Here is a 24,577-nt window from a genome sequence, read left to right as displayed (position 1 = left end):
GACTCTTTTATAGAGTTTTCTGAAGGCTCTATACACTTTTGCTATTCTGTTGTCTCTCTCTTTGTCGATCGTGGCATCCAAGGAAATAATACTTCCCAGATAGCTGAATTGCTGAACTGACTTAAGCTCTGACTCGCTAATGGTAATGTGGGGATGATGATAATCTTCTTGTGGTGCAGGCTGGTGGAGAACTACTGTCTTCTTCAAGTTGACTTCCAGCCCAAAGTGCTCAGCCGCCTCCGCAAAGCAAGATGTTAAGCGCTGCAGAGCTGCTTCTCTGTGGGCAACAAGGGCAGCATTGTCAGCAAAAAGCAGTTCATGGACAAGATAAGGTCTTAGTGTGGGCCTTCAGTTGCCTTAGATTGAATAGGCTCCCATCAGTACAATATCATAACAGAATAATCCTTTTGAGGAACTTGGGAGGACAACCTAATAATTCCAAGATCAGCCACAGGCCTTTTCTGCTCACAGTGTCAAAAGCTTTGGTGAGGTCAATGAAAGTTACATAGAGCCCCTTATTCTCTTCTCTACACTTTTCTTGCAGTTGTCCGAGAACAACTACCATGTTTGTGGTACTTCTATTAGCTCTGAAACCACACTGACTTTCAGGTAGAAGTTCTTCTGTGATAGCAGGTATTAATCTGTTCAATAGTATCCTTGCAAGAAGTTTTCCAGCAATGGAGAGCAGAGTTATACCTCGGTACCTTGAGCAGTCTGACTTCATACCTTTTTTCTTATACAGAGTGATGATGATGGCATCGCAAAAATCTGATGGTAATTTACCTTGTTCCCAACAGCGCACAACTAGCTCATGGAATTTAGCATGAAGTGCTTGGCCTCCGTGCTTCCAGATTTCAGGTGGGATTCCATCGACCCCAGCTGCCTTGACAGTTTTCACCTGCTGTATAGCCTTAAGAGTCTCTCCCATGGTAGGGGCTATATCCAATTCGTTTTTCACCAGATGTTCTAAAATGTGCTGGATTCCTTTACCTTGGACTACACGGTTAGCACTAAAGAGGGTTTGAAAGTGTTTAGACCAACGATTCAGGATGGAGATTTTATCTGTAAGAAGCATTTGGCCATCTGCACTACGTAAGGGGCTTTGAACCTGAAATGTGGGTCCATACACTGCTTTCAGAGCCTCATAGAATCCTCTGTGGTCACCCAAATCTGCAGATAATTGAGTCTTTTCTGCTAGGTTGAGCCACCACTTGTTCTGGATGTCTCGAAGTTTCTGTTGGAGTTTACTACATGCAAGACAAAAGGCTGCTTTTCTTACATGGCAAAGTGGCTGAGCAAGGTGTGCTTGATGGGCAGATCACTTCTTTGTCAGCAATTCCTGGACCTCCTGATTGTTATCATCAAACCAGTCTTTGTTTTTCTTTAAGGAGAACCCAAGGGACTCCTACAGAGTCCCTTGTCCTCCTACCCAAGTCCTCCTACAGAGGACTGCAGGATGCTATTTTTAATATGAAGCCAAAGTGCTTCAGAAGAAGAATCTATAGGATGGTCTTCAAGCCTAGTCTGAAGGTTAGCCTGAAAGCTGTCCCTCACTGCAGCTATTTGGAGATTATTAACATTGAGCCTCCTCCTCGGAATGACGCCCATCTTAGGTTTGGGCTTGAAGTGGAAGTTAAGTTTGCAATGCACAAGGCAGTGGTCTGTTTGACATTCTGCACTAGGCATCACTAGTGTGTGACAGACATCATGAACATTTCTCTGGTGCACTAAGGCATAATCAATAAGGTGCCAATGTTTAGATCAAGGATGCATCCAGGTTGTCTTCCGGCTGTCTTTCTGCTGGAAAATAGTGTTGGTGATGGTAAGCTGCTGCTCTGCACAAAACTCTAGCAAGAGGTGACCGTTATCATTGCAGCTACCAACCCCTTGCTTGCCTAGTACTCCGTTCCAGACTTCAAAGTTCTTACCTATTCAGGTGTTGAAGTTACCAAGGATTATGAACTTATCATCTATAGGAACCTTTTGAGTGAGGCGACACAGGTCAGAGTAGAATTTGTCTTTTTCTGCAGGGTCAGCTTGCAGAGTTGGAACATATATGCTGAAAAGAACATCATGTTGCTTATTGTATAGTGGAAGACGTAAGGAGATAATACAATCGGAATGACCTATCGGCAAATTTTCAAGTTTAGAGACGACAGAGTTTTTAATCATGAAGTCAACTCCAGAAAGATGACTTTCAGTTTCTGACCAGTAGAGTGTGTTCTTTAAGGCTACCTTCCTCATGAAGGCGAACTTCACTGAGAGCAGCAATATCGATGTTGAGTCGTGACAGTTCATGGGCAATTAGTGCAGAACGGCACCCAGGACGCCCACTGGTTGCTGTATCAAGCATGGTTCTGATGTTCCAACATGCGAGTGTCAATCTGGACACACCTTTGGAGGCAGGTGTATGCCTTTGTCTCTTTGTCTTTAATCGACTGCAACAGAAGATGCCCGTTGGCCGTGGCTAGCCAACCAGGTGGAGGAGGAGATGAGCTTTGGTTAGGCCACCTTTTCTAGGCCTCTCTCCATATGGAGCAAGCAGTGCTCTCCTTGAAAAAAAGGCTGCTTGGTCATTCAGGATGCTGCCGAACAAGACTGTCATTTCCTGGGTCAGTCTCGAGCGATCAATGTCCTGATACGCCTGCATGCAGGGTTGGGTCTGCGACTTCCAGTGCACCTTACCACCTGCCATTTCATCCCTCGCCTGTCACTACAGGGCGTTGCAAGTGTGGGTAAACCCTTCGGGCTGGTGCAGTGGATTTTTTCAGTGAGGGCAGCATGCTCAGAACTGGCCCCACCCTTTACACCTGAGGTTTATCTGCCAGGGCCTAGTGAGCTTGGATGGTGACAGCAAAGTCCGCAGGTCATAGGTTTGGTTAAAGTATCCTTCTCTTAGATGGATGGCCTTACAGAGCTAAACAAGCTCCATCTGCCCGGGTTTGAAGTTAGAGCTGTCCTTCTCCTAGGATGGTTGCCTGAAGTGAGCCCATCCTGCCCATGGACACACTTTGTCTGACCCTTCAGTTGAGACCGGTCTGGCATGGGAGACCCTACCAGAGGCATATGCCACCACCAGCATAGCTCCCAACCTCACAAGGCCACGCAAGCTCTTTCCCCACGACAACGGGGCGTCTGTGAAAGTATACAACATCCTCAAAAGACCCCTGTAGGTTACCTCTGGTTTAAGTCAACGAATCTGCAGTTATCACCATAACATCACTGAACATAACACCAGGTGAAAGATTTAAATTCAGTCAGTACACACTGCACTAATTTAGCAAGACAAATGCAAAAGCTTAGCTTATCAGAAGAAAATCCTTTAATATAGGAAACAAGATTTACATGCTCAGTATCTGCTTTCATAAGTGGAATTTCAAATCCATTTTAAGTAACTAGATTTCTATGCAGTGCTTAGAAACAACAGCACTGAGCAGGGAACCATGTAAAAGTTGGCAGGCACAAACCACCTAAACCAAACACTCAGAATGGCAGTCCCATGCTTCACCTTGCTAAGCACTTCAGTTCTCCACTCACTTGAAGTCTTGCCCATAGTATGAAATTAAATTTCAAATCAACAAGTAGAGCTCACGATTCCCTTTTAAAGAGGCCAAAGGAACCAGCAAAGTAGGGAAACTGTTACTGATAACACATGGGGAAAATCCCAACCAGACAAACGTGCTTAGACTAGAACAGAAAAGAAAGCATCACATATTTCAGGGGATCATATGCTAATCACTAGGTACAAATATTTCTGGCATTTTTCCTCTTTTTTTTTTTTTTCCCCAACGTTCACTTCAGATCATGGTCTAGAGTCTCACGCACTATTTTGCTCTGACTAATAGAGAAATACATACTCTTTCTGCATGAGTTTTTGCCTCCATCACTCACCATCCTTCGAAGTGTTCGAAAACCATGTAGATGAGGCCCTTAGTGACATGGTTTAGTGGTGGACTTGGCAGTCCTGGGGTAAAGGTTAGACATGATGATCTTTCAGGTCTTTTCCATGACCTTCCTGTTAAATCACTACATCTTTGTTTTCCTGAATAGGGATATAGCTCCTCAAGTTTCTCCCCCTTCTCTGCCTCCATCAAGTACCAGTGCTTGAACTTCTGCTCTTGAATAACTCAATATTCTTATTTCAAAAATACAGAAATGTTGCCTTTTATTCCTTTTAATTAGAAAGATTACAGCAAAAGCAAGGTTTGCTTTGCTTTTCAGTATTGCTGTGCAAATCTCTTAGGTATTGCATTTTATCTATGCCTTACAGAATAACAATATGAGAATCCCCAGCAGTATTTTTAACCTTTTAAATTGTTTTGAAGAAAGGTTGCAAGAGTCTTTATAGATCTGTGCCCTCTCTCTGCTACAAGTACCTCTGGCCCTGCCTCTCCTTCACAGACTGGTTAAAGCTGTACATCCTTCAGCTTCCTTCCGCTTAAGCGCATAGTAGCATAGAGATAAGTACATAAGTTTTATCTTAATACGGATACCAGAATCATTCAGATTTGTTCCCCCATATAATCCTGTATTTATATCTCTTCTGCAATAGAAGGCAATCTCAGCTACCATTTTATGCAACAAACTGATATGCTGTAATTCAGGCCAAAGTTTATTTTAGAAAGATATCCTGGATGAACTGATCTGTTCCAAGAATTTACACACCTCCTATCTTTTCTCTTCCAGAGCTTAGTTCCTCTTGTTCAAACCTTCCAACTTTTCTAGTCTGAATTTGAGTTGGCTACCTTTCAGATCCTAAATCTCACTTCATTTTCTCCTACCAGGTAACCTTACCAGGTCATTAACTGAAAGATGAATCCAGTGAATTGCTTTTTCTTCCTTTAAGTTCAGTTGTGTCTCTTGGATCTCACACTGTAAGGTTATGTTTGCAAAACACAGATCATTCCTTAAACTCTTTTCAGTTTTCTACCAACACTTTATGAAGTCTGGGAAAGTATTAAAGTTGTGACATACTTAACACATGGATCAAACTACCTTTGAATCCAGCCTGATATCCTTGTTTCCCAAGCCAAAAATTCATTTATCCACATCTCTGTAACACTGCACTGGGAACGGCCAGTCAATAAAGTCCTCCCACCCTCAGTCACTTCAAACCTTCATCTTGTGTGATACACAGATAAACAACTGTTTGGCAACTACTTGGAAGTGGTACATACATTTCTGCAGAAAGCTGTTAGCAAGCCACATAGACTGTTGGAGTGATAACAGGCCAACCTGCATTACTTGGCTCTCTCACCAACAAGAGTCTCTTCTGTCACCATGTAACAGGTACAGATCCTCACTCACATAACAGCAGAGACAAAGCCAAATGGAAATTGCCAGAAACAACACTACTGACTAATCCTCTAGACCACAAACAGTAACTGTATGAATCAGTTAGCTAGTTTATTTAATATGGGGCTACGTGGATTTCTACACTGCAGCGCAGACCTCTCTTTGGGAGAGTTATGTGACACGATTCTTTTTTTTCTTTTTTAGATGAGAAGTTGTAAATCTAAACATTAACCCTTTATAACTGAAGAATTACTGCAGGAGTTGTTAACCTCCGAGCTCCACCTTTCAGCTGTGCACTCCCATACAACCCTAGCACTCACCTAACCCCACAGTGAACTGTTCAGAGATCCAAACTAGATTAAAACTAATCCTACCAAAAATATACTTTTTTTAAAAAAGCTACAAATCTGCGTAAATGACAGCAAGGTAACTCAGGGAGTTAAACAAGTACCAGCATTGTACACGGGGAGAGATGATGAGCTCAACAGTGACTGTATATATAACTTGCTTAAGCAAACACACACCTGAACACGAGAACAGACGGGTTAACTTCTACAAGGATACTACAGCCAAAATAAGCCTACAAAGCCTCCGGTGTAACAGAAGTATTCAAGAAAATGTCTGTCAAGTGGTATTTATGTTGTGAGCTGCTGCTTTGAATAAATTTACTCCTTTTATAAAAGGCTTTTTTTATAAAGACCTAACTTAAATCAATCTCCAATACACAGGAGCATAGTCAAGACAGAACTTGAATGAAAGCTATTCAACATCCAGGTAAGCCAGGTTTAAGACAACACTGTTCTGTATTAGAATGGCACATAAATGACTGATGTTTACAGACCGAAAAGCAGGAATGTGAAAACTAGGAAGATAAACGTAACACAGTACAGGAAGCCAGCAGGAACTGACTGCCCCTTTTAAGAGTGGAAGACAATGATTAACTCACATGTGGAAATGATTCTGATGAGTACACTTTTGGAAGGATGCATGGAAAATACTGAACTACACCATAAAGAATGACTGAAGAGAAACTTCTGTACTGTTGCCAAATAAAGACTCAGCCAAACTACATCATAGGGAGGAGTTAAAGGGGATATGCAGTGTTGTATTTGAACGTGGAAAATTATGGCACTTCACTACAACATACAATTAGTTTTGCTAGAAGGGGCAATTAAAGTTAACTGTATTTATTTCTAATGTTTTTTCTTTAAGTAGAAACCTGCTAGTCCATCAAGATTCCTGCAGGAAAGCCAGAAAAGTTCCTTTTTCTGCTTCCCAAAAGTCTTCAAAATCCACTCAGCAGCCACTCCTACAGACAAACCTGAGAACTCGCACCAATCGCATCCTCTGACCTGGTTGCCAACACAGCATCATTCCAAAACATCACCACTGCCACACACACTAAAAGCAAACACACACACACTAAAAGCAAACAAAGCATTCACAGAACTGAGACAAAAGGATAACAGAAAGCCACACACAAGCAACTTCAAGTTGTGTAAGTAAAGTCAAAGACCAGTTAAGATACCGGGTGCTTCTGTCACAAAAAAAAAAAATCAGCAGAAAAAAAGGAAAAAAAAAAGGCTTCATTGACAAAACCCAGAAACCAGTACTTTTCCAGGTTAGTCAAGGAACACCATCATTCCCATATGTTTAGGGCTACAGGGAGCTACAAGGCACAGAAATATCCTAAAACTGTAAGACAAATTTGTTGATTGACAAAATCTTTGTTTTAAAAAATAAGAAGTACACATCTGAAAGCCAAGCCAAAGGAAGTAGATTACACAAGTTTTACATCATGAATGAATCCATGCAGGCTTACCTACTTCCCTGAGCAAATCCTGTTATAAAAGGCATATTAATTTTGCCTAAAAAGCACCCAGAACTCCCTTAGACTTACCTATGTATTTAAAGGTACTTCGAAAGTCTTGTAAGGTTGAATGGCCAGCTCACCTAGAGACAAAAGGCTGTTGATATGCTACAACACTATTAAGGTCTCTAATGAGGTATCAGTAGGCACTTTTTCCTGGATTTTTTTATTACATGGAGGGTTTTTTTTTCCCCCATCTTGCTTCTTCCTGAGATGTGCAACTAACTGGTCCTGACTAGTGTTCATCTGCCCTAGGGAAAGAAAAAGTCAGTAACCAATTTAAAGTAGAAGGTACAAATTCTCCTCTTATCTGCTAATTTAAACCTTTTCCTGCTTTCCATTTGTATTGAAAATTAAGATCAAGAGTTTTACTAAATCTTTTTTTTTTTTTTATTTTTTAAAAAAGGCCCACATCACTGTCATATAGAAAACAGATTTTCATGTCACAGAACACAAGAACCCTGATGGCTCTTAGATAAGAATACCAAGAACAAACTAAGGTGCTAATATTTCTCTAAAGGGAAGCCCAAGTAGGTTTTAGGGAGTTCTGCTTCCAGAAAACAGAACGTGCAGACAAACTGACAGCAAGATGAGATCTATGCAAGTCAGGAAACCATTGTTAAACAGTAATTCAAGATTATATATATGCACATATATATATATTTGATTATTTTTTTTTAACAGACAGCTTACTTCCCAAAAGGGGACAATTAGTGAACTCAGGTCCAAACGGTGCATTGTCTTAGTGGAAAAGAAGATCTTCCTTCCGGTGTCCTTCCTATACTCCATTTCCTCCAGATTTCCTGGCAAGCCAAACTGGAGACACTGCTGGGTCTCTGTCATTTTTCAATAAATTATCAGTTTGACAACAACCTGGACGTGTAAGTGTCCAGCTCTGGCACAGTCAGGTGATGGTGGTGAATGAACTCCTGAGAGATCTGCATATCTGAAACACTTCTATATTTGTTCAGCTGAAAACCCAGAAACACATGGACCAGTAAGGAGCAAGGGAATAGAGTCAGAGATGCAGCTGGGTTACTTTTTCTCGTTATCAAAAAGATTTTTTTTTCTCTTTTTTAGTGGCACAAAAAATAGTTAAAAGCTCTACTACAGTTACACAGTTCTACAGAAGCTAGAATTGTACTACAAAGCTCTAGTACAGTTCTAGAGAAGAAACTAAAAAGTTGCTTATTTTTCTGACTTCTGGGTATCAGTATCAAAACCAGATTTTTAATCAAATTCTTATGTAGATTTATGAAAGAAATGACCAAACACAACTTAATCCAAAAATTCTCTGCCATAAGTCCTTTCCTCTTACTGTCACTCACAACTATAATGAATACATGAAACATGAAGGATAAAGTTTTATTTACTTTTCAAATTGGAACAGAAGTCCTAAATTTCATAATGCTCCAAGAAAAATCCATAGATAACAATGATAAATCCATTCGTAACTCAAAACAAAAAAACCCCAAACCCCACAAAAACAAAGGAACAAAGGAACAAACAAAAAACCCAAACCACAAAAAGTCTATTAGTTTTATTTTTTTTTTTTCCCTAGGAAGTAACTTTCCTTTCTCACTTCACTCCATTACTGTTCTGCAGTACAGCATTATTTAGCAATTTCTACCAAAGTCTACACAAGGTGCCTCTAAATTGCCTTGTACCTGTGTAAAAAAGAGCCTATTAACATTTGCAAGGAAAATACTGCCAAAATAAACAGGAAAACTATAACCCTCTTCCTCACTGCTTACTTTCACATGAATGGGTTTCTTTAAAGTCAGTAGAGAACACCAACATCTTAGACCACAAGAAATATGGCTTGTTATTTCACCATTCTTAAAATCCTGCCAACAATATTTCTTGCTCTATAAGTAGCCTACTGGCACCATTCCCACAGAAGACCAACCTACTAAACTATGGCATGGCTTCAGCTCAGGGTCACAAGTTGTTCTGACACCAGCAGCTGACCTAGAAGTGTGTCTGACATCAGAGACATTGAATAACAGCTTCTCAAATGGCAAGAGACTGAAAAGGTTACAAATCCTGTGAGCACTGGCTAAGAAATAGCTTTTTGCAGCTGGAAAGGAGAAAACATTACCTGAACACAGAGAAGAGGGATGAACCCTTGCAGACAAGGAAGGGGGAAGTAACACAGTCCTGCACTGTACACATGATGATGACATTATCAGCCAGTTCTTGAATTAAACTATACAACCATTACAGGAATTTTAAGAGCAGATAAAACAAACTTGAAATAATATCAAATGCAAGAGAAATTATCAATTCAATCTTCTCTGGGACAAAGACTAAAATGTCAGACTATTTTTTTTAGTTAATGAATATTCCAGACTAACAAAGCCTGAAGATGCTGTTTTGATCTGCGTTCTGCTGCTGAATGGATTAAAAAAGAAATTACATTTCTCAACATCTGGTGAAAGATCATGTTTCCAAGGAGATGGAAGTTTGGGCCTTGGATAAGTAGCCTTTCTGCATTATTCCAACAAATTGAGGTAAAACAAGGCAGGTGCAATATGCTGTTCATGCCAGTGAGCTATTCACCTCGATGTCCACCTCATTTAACGTAAGGGTCAATCAGATACACACCACAGGTCACCTGACAATATTCAAAGTTATTAAAACCAGATAAAAATAATTTGATAATTACAACTGGGATCTCTTCCTATCACAATAGAAAAAAATAAATATTGCAAACAAAACTTACATGGGCTTTATCAATATCTCAATACACTAACTCTTAAAAACACTCTCATCTTGTGAGTACATCATTTTCTGTTCTGTTTCAAGTGTCCTGACTGTCCCCTACATAACACCACAGGAGTATGCAAAAAATTGCCAGTCTGTATTTGATCTAAGCTTGGAACATATTTACTACTGCAATGCAAGACTACCACACAAACATATACACACACACACACACACACACACACACACACACACGTATATATTTATATACACACAAACACATACTGCAGGCAGAGTATACCTCTGCTTTACTTTAGCCCATCAACAGCCCATTATCTAAAATCTACCTATAGCAACTCTTAACAAAACCAAAAAACCCAGATTGAAAGCTCTTGCACCACTTTTGAAAATGCCATAGAACACCTTATTTGCATCCTCAAGCACCTCCAAAACATAGACTGTAATTTCTCTAGGTTGATCAAGCAGAGCCTTCACCAACTAAGTGTAAAAGTTAATGCTGCGCTCCAGTCAGTATCAACTCAGCTACTACATTTATCAAAACCAACTGTTTTAGTCTGAAGTATTCCAAGTATGACAACACCCAAAAATTAATGCTTCAAACCATGCTTAATGTATTAAAGGAAACAGTAAAACTTTTAATATTCTTTGAGTTCTGTAAACTTACTGAGAACAAGGAAGCTACGCAAGCTTAGAAATACTTATTTTGGGCTTTTCTTCGCAGTCATTTGCATATTATATGCCTTTAAACATCTTTTACTGAAGACAGCTAACTTCAGAGAACTGTCTATTAATTGGGGATATAGGTAGCTGCTTTTTATTACTTTTCTGCCCTCTTTCAAGAGCAAAACTATGGAGAAAACTGAAGACAAGGGTTAAAAAAAGAAAGTCACAAAGCGATGCACGAAAATCCCTGTTTTTCTCAACAACAGTGTATTTCCTCAGGTTTCCTTGTACCTCCTGTCAAAGTGTAACCACACAGACAATTGGCTCTGTGCTGAAAACAGCTTTAAATATTGAATTTGAGCATAAAAACAGCACTTCCATCAGCCTCCTTGTAACAAAATCATTCTGAAAAAGGGTCTTACTCATATGCAGCACCCAGGCTGCAGCTATCACATTAGGTCTCAGCTTTACCATCATAGTCTTGCATACTGTAAAGAAACAGTTTGCAACTTTAAGCTCTGCCAAATAAATCCAATGAATGTTCACTTCTTCCTACTACTGGTTTCCCAAAAGAAACCTCGAGAGCAGGTATGTGAAGGAAAAAACAACTTTCTAATAAACTCCCCCATACAAACATCACCTTCCTAATACATCCTTAGCAATGGCCCCTAATTTCAGCTCCGGTTTTGTAGAATCCCAGCTACAGCTAAGTTAGTTTACTGACACCCCTGTGTCCCCCTAAAAGGGCCTTGCAGGGAATAACAAAACAAAGCAGCTATCCTTAGGATCTGTGTGGTACTTCTTTCTGCTCTAGGCAGTCTCCCAATGCACTACTTTTACAGGTCTGGAGTCTACATGCAACCATACACCACAGCTGTTGTGCAGACAGATGATGTAAACAAGCAGTGTGGGAGATAATATGGGATAAAACCAGCATATTAATCTATAACCACTATGTTTTATTGGGTTATTTTACACACTCCATTTCTACATGTAGGCATAAAAACCCCATAAATGGTCATGAGAAATACAAAACCACAAAACCCAGTAGTAAAGACTTTCTCCTTACCAGGCAACTGTGCTTTAGACTGTTCAGATGAAGGGTCTATAGCTTCTGACTCTAAAAATAGCTATTTACATTTGCATGTTCCTACAGCATACAAAACATACATTGTTTTGAGGGCAGAGTTTAACCTCGGCCTTCCATAAGATCATGTACAGAGGCTGTTAGCTAATATATAGTAGTTATATGTAGTATATATATAGTATAATAGTTAATAAAAACAACCAGACTTTCTGTTTACCCCTACAAACATAGCAGCAGCTTGTGTATTTATTATTGGTTGGTCCCATTTAAAAAACCTTTTTGATAAAAGATACAGTAAACAGGCAGGACAGGTACTCTAGTAGTAACGTATTAAGAAAAATGAAAATGTAGTTTCATTTTGAATGTCTGAGGACCAGCATTTTGGGGGAAAAAAACACCAAAACAAAATTATCTACATGAAGACTGAATGAATTTTGTAAAGGGATTGCATTCAAAATTGTTTAAAAAGATGATCACTTTCTGCAGCTGACCCTTCCTACCTCAGAAACTGGGAAAATACTTAAAAGATTGCTGTAAGCATATTTGCTTCAGAAGCAAGAAAACACACCCACTTGTTTCCTCACCGTTATTTTCAAGTACTAAAATCTTTCCAACGCTGTTATAATTGAGGCACTGGAGTAACAGAAACCTCAGCAATTAAAGACGCAAACCGATTCCCCTGCCTCCCCAGGCGCAAAATGCTGATCTTGGGAAGCCACCTTACCGTTCCCTGGGGTACAGCCGCTGTTGAGGAGAGCTGTTCATCCTCCTTTTGACAGCAGCATTGATGCACATGCAGCTGTCAGAGGCAGCCCGCGAAGGAGCAGCACCACGAAGGGTTGCCTCAGGACCTCCGGCTGCACCACAAAGCCTTCAGGAGGCAACCGAGCCGCGCTGTCAGGCTGCGAAGAACCCACAGCTGTGGGACTGGCGAGTTCACTCCAGCTACTACAGGTAGACAGGCCCCCGGGCAACAGTCCCAAAACCCACAGCAATCTCCCGCCGCTACCACCACTGAGGGGTTTAACACACACGCTCCTCGGGCCTCACGTAGAGCAGCCGGGATATACTGACAGATCCGCGGGATCAGCTACGAGACCTGGCGCAGGGGAAGGAGCACCAACACCTATGCTCGGTGACTTACCCCAGCCTCCACAAACCCGGCAGGAGGAACAAGCCTGGCACCGACCTCCAGACACCCGGGTTCGCCGCCGTGCCCCCACCCCACCGAGCCGAGGACGCACCGACGGCAGCGCCCCCAGCCCCAGCTCTGCCCCGGGGGTCCGGCGGAGCCGCGGCGCCGGCAGCGGGCCCGGGGCCGGCTGCGAACGGCCGCGATTCGGGTCCGCCCCGTCACCTCCGGGTCCTGTCACACCGCCGAGACAGCCCGCCGGGGCAGCCGGAGCCCCCAGCCCCTCCCGGGGCAGGCGGCTCCCCCGCGGCCTGCCGGAGGGCGGCGGCCACTCACCGGCCCCCCCCCCGCTGCAGGGGGCCGCGGTCTCCTCGGCCGGCGTCGTGGTCGGCCCTCGCCCCCCCGCCCCCTCCCCGCTCGCCCCCCGCCCGCTCGGGGCTCACCGTGAGCTCCGCGCGCGCCCTCCCGGCGCGGCGCGGCGGGGGCCGGGGGTCGCGGTGCCCGGGCAGCGCGCGGCACGCCGGAGCGGCGCCCGGCGCAGGCAGCCCCCGTCCCTGACCTACTTTCCGCCTGGCTTGCCACCCAGCGGCGCACCACTAACCTACTTTCCAGCCAATGGCACCCTCCTCCGGACCCGCACCGGACGCGCCCGACCGCCAACCGGCGAGCGGCTCTCCGGCGGCCTTGGCCAATAGCCGGCCGGCAAGCGGGCAACGCCCGCCCTCCTGCTAATCCCCGGGCACCCTTAGAGCCAGAGCTAATCAGAAAGGCCGCTGGGGAGCGTTGATCCCGCCTCCCGGCCGAGAGCGGAGCTGATTGGGTGGAGGGCGGGGCGCGTGCGCGGTGGGGGGTGCCGTTAGTGGCGGGTCGGGGCCCGGATGTGGGCGTGCTTTGGTGGCGGTGTTTCTCGGCGGGCGGAGTGTCGGCGGGAGCGCCCTGCGGCTCCCGGCTCTGCCTCGGTGCCTCCGCTGCAGGCGTGTGGCACCGGCGTGGGCCGGGGCGTCACCGTGTGAGGTGCTCCGATCAGTACCGCAGCCGCGCAGGCTGTAACTGGCTGCATGTGCCCGGGCCCCGCCTCACCCCTCAGTGGCAGACACGGGGCCGCAGCCCGCTGGGCCTCCCTGGGCACGTCAGGGAGCGCTGGGGCTGCTTCGCAGCGGACGGGAGGACCTGTCGCCTGGGCTTCCCCTGGTGGCATAGGCGCTCCGCTCTCACTTTGCCCCGCTGGGGAGTCACCATCGCGTAGCGGTGGCGGCGCATGTCTTCTAGCCCACCGCTGCCTCAGCTGCATCCGCAGCCGCAGGATGCAGTGTGGCTCCTGGTGTTGACAACCGGCTTTGGCAAATCAAGCCTGTGTCTGCCTCACAGGACACACAGTGTGTGCCTGTACACAGTGCCACGTCGGTAAGTTGATGTAGCGCTGCACGTCCCGTTTCGCGAGTCCTCACACTGTGGCTTTGCAGTACCTTTCAGAATGTCTCAGAAGCACGTGTATGATGCTGACATTAGATTCACCACCATAAATTTAAATAAATGAGCTTGTAGTGACAGCACAAGGGGCAATGGCTTTAAACTGACAGAGGGGAGATTGAGATCTTAGGAAGAAGTTCTTCCCTGTGAGGGTGGTGAGGCACTGGCACAGGTTGCGCAGAGAATTTGTGGCTGCCCCATCCCTGGCAGTGCTCAAGGCCAGGTTGGACAGGGCTTGGAGTAACCTGGTCTAGTGGAAGGTGCCTTGTCCATGGCAGGGGGTTGGAATTAGAGGAGTTTTAAGGTCCCTTCCAACGCAAACCAGTCTGTGATTCTATAAATGTTCCATCGTCTCCCAATGTGATCATATAATGCCAATGGAGTATGCAGCAGTAGCTTTATTCAGCATGTGCAAAAGGCCAGTGATGGAATATAGATAGTAAAGCTATCTATGTTGCCATGTTATAGTCTAAATTTAGATAATCCACGCAACAGTGCTTTCGGGTAAAGGGAATGTGTTGCAAGAACATAATCACAGCATAGCTGCTTTCAAACGCAAACATTTGCTAAATGTGATTATATTATTGCTACATAAGATTATCATTACCACATTATAATTGTCTTAACATTTCCTGTCCTGTGATGTCACACAGGACAGGAAATATGCATCACAGATGTTTGGTTTACATTCACTAGTGTAACATCACCTGAGTAGCTTGTATTGAAGTGTTACCACATCACCGCGTGGTTGTGGTTATTCCAGTCCAGTATGGCAGAATACGAACTCAGCCTGTGACAACATTAAGGTTTGGTTTCCACCTAGTTGAATTAGGACTAAACACAGGCAACAAGTGGCCCCTGGTGGATGCAAACTTCCTGTTCACGTCAGGATATTCCTACTTAAGGAGAAACCCTCCAGCAGAACAAGTTACATGGAATACCGTAGATTACCATGGTGGAAATGTGTACCATGAAGAGCAAGGAGGAAATGCATCCTTCCCGCCCCCCCCCCCCCCCCAGCAATGTTTTTGATCTGGTTTAGTGCACAGAAGTTATGGAGGTGGTGAAGTCTCCTTGACTACTTTTTTCTCACAACTCTTTGTAGTTTTCATCTTTTTTTCTACCCATCTGTAGAAATAATCTTCCTTATGGACTCAGTCACACACTGTCTTTTTTAATGGGGCCAGTGACTGTTGTAGGGAATGATGCCAGGAGTAATGATCTTTAGCTATTTCTGTAGGAAAGCAGCTTAACAGGCCATATTGTCATATTTCCCAGTAAATGATTGTTTTGAATTGTTTTTATACTGTAGTTTCCATTAATGAAATATTGCAGAAAATAACATTTGGTTAATCAAATTCTGATTTTTAACATATGATAATATATCTCAATTCTATTCTGTGAGTTTCTTTAAAATAGGTTTAAGTTCAGTGTAGGGAATTTCTCTCTGCAGGTTAGTAAGGCGTCTGTTATATTAACTGTTATTCTTCAAAGTTTTAAGAGTGCAAAAGAGCTAAGAAATGATAGTTTGAGGTTTAATAAGACCTGAGTTCAGCTATTGTTGCCAGAAAAGATTTGGCATCACCCTTCTATCAGCATTTTAAACACAAAAAAAACAAACAGAAGAGGTAAGGCTTGAGCAAAGGTAGAATACTTTCCCTTCAAGGGTAGTACTTGAAGGAGCACTTGAACCTGAGATCACACCACACATTGTGGAACCTGCTGGAAAGACCGGCTCTGTTGTGTGCTCTGCTTGGGGCACTGTGCACAGGTGTGTCTGATACAACAGCAAAGGCATTTCCTCATCTAATCAACTCTGACCTGATTAATTTTCAGATTTTACGCTTCTTTTAAAGCAGGTAGTAACTTAGATCTTAAGCAGCAGTTTAGTTTCCTCCTTAACTTTGTCAATATGTCAGTGGTTACACCATGCTTAAACACCAAAATTTGGAGTAATTTCTGTCTTAAAACTATGATTTAAAACCAGGAGGAGAGTGTGCTATTAGTGATTCTACTGAAAATTGTGTTTTATTAATAGATTATTGGAACAACTAGTCCATGTTCAAACTGGTATTTTCTCTACCTTATTCACATTTGAATGCTACAGTAACCACTTCCCTGATCTTAAGATTTTGACTTTGTGTCAAGAAGGGTAACAGGTATGATCTTCATTAAATGTAGCCTACCTAATGTATAATAAGGTAATGCATCAGTGGTTTCACTTTACAATCTGTGATTTTTCTTTTATATATATATATATATTTATTTTAGCTATCTAGTTACAAGCACAAAAAGGAATCTAGTTTCTTAAATTATAACAACTGATAGGGTTTTTGTGTGGGTTTTTTGGGCAAGGGTTGCTTTCAGACAGTCTCTTATATATCTCTGGAACAGTAACAGATGTTCAGAAGTAATCTGCCAAATTAGTCCTTTGATGTTTTAATTGCATTTTCTCTGAAACATGATTCATGACCCTGATCAGAGATACAGAGGGACACAAATCTCTAAGTCTTTGGAGCATGAGTCTTTGTAAAATATTTTTGAGATACTATTTTACATCTTTACTTTTCAATGTCTTCCAACATATGTCCAAGATATGCTGTCTATTTTAGCACCTAACTGTGGATTCAGCTGCTTTACAGCATTTCAAACTGCTGCTTTTTGTTTATAGGTTTTGAGACATACAATATCAACTTGCCTGTCTTACACTTTTATCCAATGTCTTCCTCCATTTAACTCCTGATACATGAGCTTTGGTCTTATCTGCAGTGGTAAAAGTTACAGCTCATAGAAAATTAGCAAGACTTTATACCTGAATACCTGGATTTCTTGTTCTGTATATACTTTAATAAACCCAGAGACATACTGACCCATATTTCTCGACATTACACAAAGCTGGTGCCATGGTTCAACCCAGTTATGAGAGCAGAAGAAACTAGAAGCTATGGCTTGGCCTGTTTGCAGATTTATGCAAAAAACCTCACAGTGGTGGCCTGTTTACTAAAGTCTGTTACAGCTCATGTGGCTGGCTGAAACACCTCTAAAACTAAAGTTTTGTATTAATAAGCTATTGCTTACTCATTCTTTTCATTGTTCTCCAAATTCTTGAGTTATTACAATCCCTAAGCCCTGAGAGTAGTAAGTTTTCCTGCCTTTGTATAAACACTTGTTACTTTAAAGAGTGTACCTCCAACCACAATATTTCCAAATTCCAGCATTAAAAATCGTAAATACAAAGTAATAAATGTTGACTTTTTCACATGCCTGCTTCCTTCTGAGCTCTTTAAAATCCATTCATCTTCCCAACCTTTGTCATAATTTCAAGGGCTAGAACCTTCTTTCAAACAAAAAGAGAAGATTCTTATACAATCCATTGATCTCAGCCCTGTGGTCTCTAAGAACACCAATTAATATTCTCAGACTCAATAGGAACTCACAAGAGTTTGCAATCCAATATCTGGCAGCATAACAAAAACAGGAAGAAGAATCTAATGAGGAAATGAGGCTAAAGCCAGGGAGTTAACAAATTCTATGTACTTCTTTGCAGTATTTTTTCAGTCGTTACAGAAGGCTCAGGACAAAGAACTTCTGTCTTTATCTGGATTCAAACTTCATGGAGGTCAGAGCACTCTGAGAGTTTTTGCTTCATTAAAAATATATGTAATTGATTTTTCAGGGACTGGAAGTCTGAACTTGAAGCAGGGATGGTAGATTTTGAATATGTTAATTAAGTTTTAGTGAATAAAATATTTTAAATTCTAAATCTTGAAGGCTACAACCTTTTCAAATAACATTTTTCCATTAGGGGCTTTCTTCCTACTTTTTGGTTGGGTTTTTTTTGTTTTTGTTTTTTTTTTTTTGCATTTTTCTAAAATGTTCACAAAAGTTTTAGCTACCATTTTTGTTGATAAAAAAAAAAGGTGTCAATTCTTGGAGTAATTTTGATACAACACCATATTAATTTCTGTAATTTTTATGCAGAGCGCAAAAACCTAGAGTTGGTTGGTATGAGATTCTTCCCTCCCATCACAAAAAAAAAAAAAAAAAAAAGAAAATAGTATCTATAAGTCATTTTATTAGAAACAAATTAGACCAAAAACCCTCCTGAAATTGCTGGCTGCATTTCAAGATTTGTTGCAGGTACTAAGATTCAGGATAAAGTTTTACTGCCCTTTCTTGGTAGAGGGTATTACAATTTTGTATTGTCCTTTGGCAGCTACATCTTGGAATAGGACTAATCTGTTTCTTGCTAGCAAGGAAAGCTGTAGCCTTTATAGCCCTTTATTTTCTTTTTTCCTTACCTGTCTTGCATCCTTGTAAGAGTGGTAGTAGCTTCACTTGAACAGTGCTATGAGAAAGATAATCTTTCTCTTAGTACACTGAAAAAAAGATCTTTTGGGCATTAGTTGCTGCATTTCCAAAGGGTCTCAACACTCCACTGTGGTAGGGTGAAGCTTAATTTATTACTGGAATAAAACTTCATTTCATGGTAGCAAGATCTATCAATTCTGTAAGCTATTGATGGATAAGGGTAAAACAGTCGATGTCATCTACCTGGACTTGTGCAGAGCGTTTGACACTGTCCCACACGTCATCCTTCTCTCTAAATTGGAGAGATATCAATTTGATGGATGGACCACTCGGTGGATAAAGAACTGGCTGGATGGCCGCACACAAAGAGTTGTGGTCAATGGCTCGATGTCCGGCTGGAGACCGATAATGAGTGGTGTCCCTCAGGGATCGGTGTTGGGACCGGTCTTGTTCAACATCTTTGTCGGTGACCTGGACAGTGGGATTGAGTGCGCCCTCAGCAAGTTTGCCGATGACCCCAAGCTGTGTGGCCTGGTTGATATGCTGGAGGGAAGGGATGCCATCCAGAGGGACCTTGACATGCTTGTGAGGTGGGCTGATGCCAACCTTATGAAGTTCAACCACGACAAGTGCAAGGTCCTACACCTGGGTCGGAGCAATCCCAGGCACAGCTACAGACTGGGCGAAGAATAGATTCAGAGCAGCCGGCAGTGTGCGCTCGCAGCCCAGAAAGCCAACCGTATCCTGGGCTGCATCAAAAGGAGTGTGACCAGCAGGTCAAAGGAGGTGATCCTGCCCCTCTCCTCTGCTCTCGTGAGACCTCACCTGGAGTATTGTGTGCAGTTCTGGTGTCCTCAACATAAAAAGGACATGGAACTGTTGGAACAAGTCCAGAGGAGGGCCACGAGGATGATCAGGGGACTGGAGCACCTCCCATATGAAGACAGGCTGAGGAAGTTGGGGCTGTTCAGCCTGGAGAAGAGAAGGCTGCGTGGAGACCTCATAGCAGCCTTCCAGTACCTGAAGGGGGCCTATAGGGATGCTGGGGAGGGACTCTTTGTCAGGGACTGTAGTGACAGGACAAGGGGTAACGGGTTAAAACTTAAACAGGGGAAGTTTAGATTGGATATAAGGAGGAAATTCTTTCCTGTTAGGGTGGTGAGGCACTGGAATCGGTTGCCCAGGGAGGTTGTGAGTGCTCCATCCCTGGGGGTGTTCAAGGCCAGGTTGGATGAAGCCTTGTGTGGGATGGTTTAGTGTGAGTTGTCCCTGTCCATGGCAGGGGTGTTGGAACTAGATGATCTTGAGGTCCTTTCCAACCCTAACTATTCTATGATTCTATGATTCGAAATTTCACAGAGTAGCCAGAGCAATGCAGTGCATATGCAGCTTTGACTTGAAATGAGGGTAAGAATCAGTGAGGAAAAAAGGGAACGAGAAGACTTTTCCTTTTGGTAATGAAATGAACAGAGAAAGCTTGTCAGCCAGCCTTCATCTACTTTAAGGGGTATATAAGAAGCAAAATCAGTTGAACAGAAAGGAATAGCTGGAATTTTAAATGTCAGTTAAATATTTGAAGAGTTTGGGTTTTTTTTTCAAGTCATTATCAGCCACAGAGTGTACAAATTAAATAAGTATAATATTCTCCCTTTTACAGATTGGAAAAACAGGCCAGGAGATTAAATGAGTTGGCCAGGGCTACACCCACATACTAAGGCAGATGCAAAGGCACAATTAGAAGTGGAGTACTTCACTAGCAGCCTTCTAAAGAGTTTGGTAAGCCACTCAGCACCTCTGGTGAATTTTTCATATCAGTTAGACAAAACATTTTAGCTGCATTCCAAATACAAGGAAAACATGATGCTTAGGGCACATGTTCTGAAAAGAAGCAATGAAATGTTTAAACACCAGGGGCTTGTTTCTATTTGCAGTTAGTCCTGATAACTTTAATAAAAGCTTAACAATCCATGGCTTTAGTAGAGGATGGCATAATTTGAATTCATTCTTTTAGGATTTCCAGATTGACAAGCTGTAATATGACAGTGGGACAGTGATTTTATTTTTCGGCATTTCATCTTTTGAATATACTAGACCTTATTGTGAAGTTTTTACTTAATTCTTACACAGTCAAAATTCAGCATGGACTTCATGCTAATTCCATTAGGCATTTGGAGTAAGGCCTGCAAGGTTAAGCACATGACATAGTGTAGTTTTCCTCAACATTACATGTTTCTGTACTCTTTACAGTGTTTTAAGGTAACATGCTTTATGAATTTAACTATGGACAAGAGCCATCTTTTAAAGAGAAAGAGCAATTCATCTTCTGTATTCACAGTGAGCTATGATTTCTTCATTGTCAGCAATTAGTTTAGTAGTCTATTAGTGTTGCTTTGATACATACTAATGTTAGACAAACAATATTTTTTTTTGTTTCCTAGAGAAAATGCATGCTATTTAAAAACAGAGCAAAAGCAGACTGTTTTTGAGGCTTATGGGAATATCAGTCAGTAGGTGTGCCTGGCATGTTGTATATGGGAAAGGTGGGAGGACTTCGTCTTGTTATTAGTACATGTAGAAAGACAGGAAGTACTTAGGGAAGGTTTCCCTCTTGTTCCGAGTTCCAGGAATGTTAATCAGCCAAACACATGAATCACAAAGCAGACCAGGAGGGAGTTTTTGTGTGGCATGAAAATAACTGCATTTTAAAGCCTGAAAAGTTGAAGAATTTGGTGCTGTGGATTTTTCATGGAAAATAACAAAGCCAGGAATATTTGACAGTGAAAAGTCTTAGTGCATGAAATGTGAAGTTTATATAAGAGATACCATCTTACTCATCAGCTGCTCTATTTTAAGCCCTGCACAGCATGGGGACTTTTGTGATCTATTTGGGCAGCAGCTGGTACATTAGTTTTAGCTGATATATTTGCAATCTACAGGATACTTAACATAATCCTGTAAAATCTATTCTCCTAATTGTGGTCAGTCACTCACATTCCATCTTAGTGTGTTGGCTTTTCCCATGTATATTTTCTGTCAATTTTATGTTAATAAAAAGGTCAGTGTGTCTAGAACATTGAAGTTAGACCACAGTAACGATTTGCTGTGATGTGATCAAAAGATACATATATACAGCATATGTCATAAAATGGATGTGCCATTTCAGTGACTGAAAAAGGCAACAAAAAGGAATCCTAGTAACATATGTTGGGGATAAATTCCACTGACTAGCACAAATGACAGAAAAGACAGTACGTGTTAATGAATTATGTACTAAGATAAGCTACATATATGATTTGGATTCACTTGGAAATATTTACATTGTGTAAGCATGAAGTGGATGCCAAGTTGCAACCTAATCCCAAAGTCTAGCAATTACCAAGTGGTTTTCATGTTGCCATGAAGTCCTAGGACTTCATCTATCCATTCATGCTAAGAGGAAAGCTTTGTCCATCTTTGTGGATTTTAAATCTCAGTCAGCTCTAAACAAATGACAAAATAGCCTTGACAGAAGCTAAAGACTTCCTGAAGATGCTTGGGAAAAGATTGATGAGAAGACAAAACAAAGTGTAGGCACTGTTGAGGTATGGCTGGCATTGGACCCTTGTACACAACATGAAATGGAGCTACCTGTCCAGCCAGCTGGCAATGCTTTTCCTTGTCTTGCCACATCTTCATAGACCATCCCTGGTCCCCACCAGCTCTTGAGCCCTGATGTCCTCACTAACCTGCATGCTCAGGGGCTATGCATTAGAGTATGTGAAGAGTGGGAACTGAAGCTAGGAGGTGCTAGTATGTCACACTGATAAGTTCAGGTGCTGTAAAGGTAATTTGACTCGTTCCTCATCAGCAAAACTTGGCTAGGAAATATGGAAAGCTACTTTGCACATTTTATTTCACTCTTGAGAGAACTGGCATCCATTGTGTTTTGTATGTTTAGCTGACCTTGGTTGTTGAAATCTTAAGCACCAGTGTCATTCTAAATGAATTCTCACCAGGACTGTTGCTACAATCTCTTGGGTTTTAATGGGAGGGGTTTAATAAAGGAAAACAGGGGGACTTTAATCTGCACTCTTCACCATTAGTGATAGCCAGGAGGTTCTGAATCATGTGACTCATAGTGCATTCACACAGTCATTCATGCTGGACTTGCGTTGGCCACTTGTTTCTCCTGCAGCTGCCTGAACTACAGCCCCAAAACAATCTGGACCGACTGGTGTTGAAGACAGAGCCCAGAGTTCCACCTTCTTCTTGCTTTTTACTGCGTGTAGTATGTGCTTCTGAGTCTGCAAGTTACATGGAAGGAAGTTTGCTTTGAGTCCTGACCTTGTTGCACTGCAGTAAATTTATACTTGAAGCAACACTACCACATCTGATACAGGTCCCACCCTCTCCACACCCACTTCAGTGACTTCAGAAATCTGATTATTAATTGTGTGCATGTCACTGGGAGTGGCATAAATTTTAACTGTTATTGCATATTGCACTTCTGTGATATCCATCTGATGTTCATATTTCTATAGGTGGCCACAAGCCTGATAATTAGTGCCTTTATAGAATGATTTCTACTAATATAAATTACTTTTCCATTTTTGTGAGCAGTTATGTTTTTCTCTTAACTTCTGAAACAAACCCACTATTTCTCAGGCAGCCTGAAGAGCAAAAAGATATTCTTCAGCACTGTAGGATCAGAAAGATCCTGAAAGTGACCTGATACGCAGTTCATCTTTGACATAGCGTAGACCTACCCACTCATCCATAGGCATGTGTCTGGAGACAAGCAAAGAGAGGAAAAGGAGGACTAGTCTGGATGATATTCATCCTGTTCTTAAGGCAGCCCTGATGAAGTTTCCTGAAAGTGTGAAAATGGAGCTTGAACATGGAGTTAGTAGAGGGAGCACGACTGAAATGTTCATTGGTGCCAGATAAATCCGGGGCCAGGAGGCTGCCTCATGGGCTAAGGGCAGTGCAGGTGGCACAGTCTAAGCAGATGGTTATGGCTTGCTCTGAGTGCAACAGGTTTCTTGAGGGTTTGTTAATAAACACATTTTAATGAACAAATAAATACCTGCCATGCTTTTTATTAAAAAATGCCTATGCTCAGTTGCACTTCTTATCAAGTATTACTTCAGTGATTTTCACATAGAGCTAATAGAATTTAAGATACTCTACCTATTTATTTACTATGTTTATTTCCATCCAGCATTTCTTTGCTTGCTTGGATGAGTGAGAAATTGTCTCTATTTATTTTTAGAAGGTTTGTCTTCTTCAGGTGTCCTATGGGTCAATGTATGTACCAGAGATTGAGAAGCAGTGCATGAAATTAAAGGGGTCTCTTAACAACTTAATGACAGACAAACTTGCAACTCCCAACAAAATAAAGTCTTATTCGGTGGTTCTTCAGATGCTCCTCCTGCAGGCTGTTTCGGTCAGAGGCTGAACCAAGCTGTGTCTGCCTCTGTGTCAAAGTTGGTACCTATGACTCTTTTCCTTCTATAAAAAGAAATTCTATGCTAGAAGTCTTCTCTGACTTTTTAGGAGAGTAATCATCCTTTTCGGTGTGTGGTTTTCTACTGTTATTTTAGACTTGATCTTTTAATTAATTCAAACTCCAGGTTAGAAATACAGCTTGGGGTAGCCAATTATTTTGAAATTCTTTTGGTTTGCTCCCATAATCCTTACATTGTGCCTTAATTACATTGATGGCATGAAGTACTGTGCAGTTTTTCCTACATAGCTCTTTTAATTTTGTCTTGGAAAATGCTAAGCCTGTCATAATTAAGACCTATATCATCCCTGTTATAATTTTACTTAAATATAATATAACCACTAACAGTACAGTTTCATTAGGCTCCTTTTACTCGAGATTTTGAGTTACAGTTTTTCTAGGATATTGTTTATGGTTTAATATCAGCTATCGGTTACATGACTACAACATTTGTGAAAAAAAAAAGTTACACTGCGTGTATAAATGCGAAGCATGAAAGGATTGCTGAACATAGATAGAAGATATTCATTGCAGTAT

The 24,577-nt window shown here is 41.9% G+C and overlaps 2 protein-coding genes and 1 long non-coding RNA gene across 6 annotated transcripts in view; 1 reads left to right on the top strand and 2 right to left on the bottom strand.

The window, feature by feature from the left end:
- Nucleotides 1-13,307, bottom strand: part of BMAL1 (basic helix-loop-helix ARNT like 1) — a 51,902-nt gene extending 38,595 nt beyond the window's left edge. For all 4 annotated transcript variants that reach the window (XM_065683087.1, XM_065683088.1, XM_065683089.1 and 1 more), the window contains exon 1: nt 13,218-13,307. The gene's annotated coding sequence lies outside the window, so the exon portion shown is untranslated. The remainder of the gene's footprint in view (nt 1-13,217) is intronic.
- Nucleotides 389-2,353, bottom strand: LOC136017496 (uncharacterized). The gene is made up of 3 exons (XM_065685809.1): nt 2,236-2,353; nt 1,950-2,126; nt 389-1,170 (listed from the first exon to the last, which is right to left on the bottom strand). Exons 1-3 carry the CDS (start codon nt 2,351-2,353, stop codon nt 389-391), a joined length of 1,077 nt encoding a protein of 358 aa, XP_065541881.1.
- A 339-nt stretch (nt 13,308-13,646) lies between the features above and the next one.
- Nucleotides 13,647-24,577, top strand: part of LOC136017563 (uncharacterized) — a 76,790-nt gene continuing 65,859 nt past the window's right edge. Inside the window, exon 1 of the long non-coding RNA XR_010613982.1 lies at nt 13,647-14,178. This is a non-coding gene — a long non-coding RNA (uncharacterized LOC136017563). The remainder of the gene's footprint in view (nt 14,179-24,577) is intronic.

The sequence above is a fragment of the Lathamus discolor genome, chromosome 6 (genome assembly GCF_037157495.1).
Source record: "Lathamus discolor isolate bLatDis1 chromosome 6, bLatDis1.hap1, whole genome shotgun sequence".
In the NCBI taxonomy this organism is placed as follows: Eukaryota; Metazoa; Chordata; class Aves; order Psittaciformes; family Psittacidae; genus Lathamus; species Lathamus discolor.
The sequence above is the reverse complement of the archived record's forward strand: the minus strand, read 5'-3'. Positions and strand labels throughout refer to the sequence as shown.

Bases quoted from the DNA above. Each gene is read 5' to 3' on its own strand.
- LOC136017496 (XM_065685809.1), bottom strand. From the start codon at position 2,353: ATGCTTGATACAGCAACCAGTGGGCGTCCTGGGTGCCGTTCTGCACTA. The intron at 2,127-2,235 runs GTAGCCTTAAAG...ATTTGCCGATAG, and splicing joins AGTTCGCCTTCATGAGGAAG to GTCATTCCGATTGTATTATC. The intron at 1,171-1,949 runs GTAACTTCAACA...AATTATCTGCAG, and splicing joins TGATAAGTTCATAATCCTTG to ATTTGGGTGACCACAGAGGA.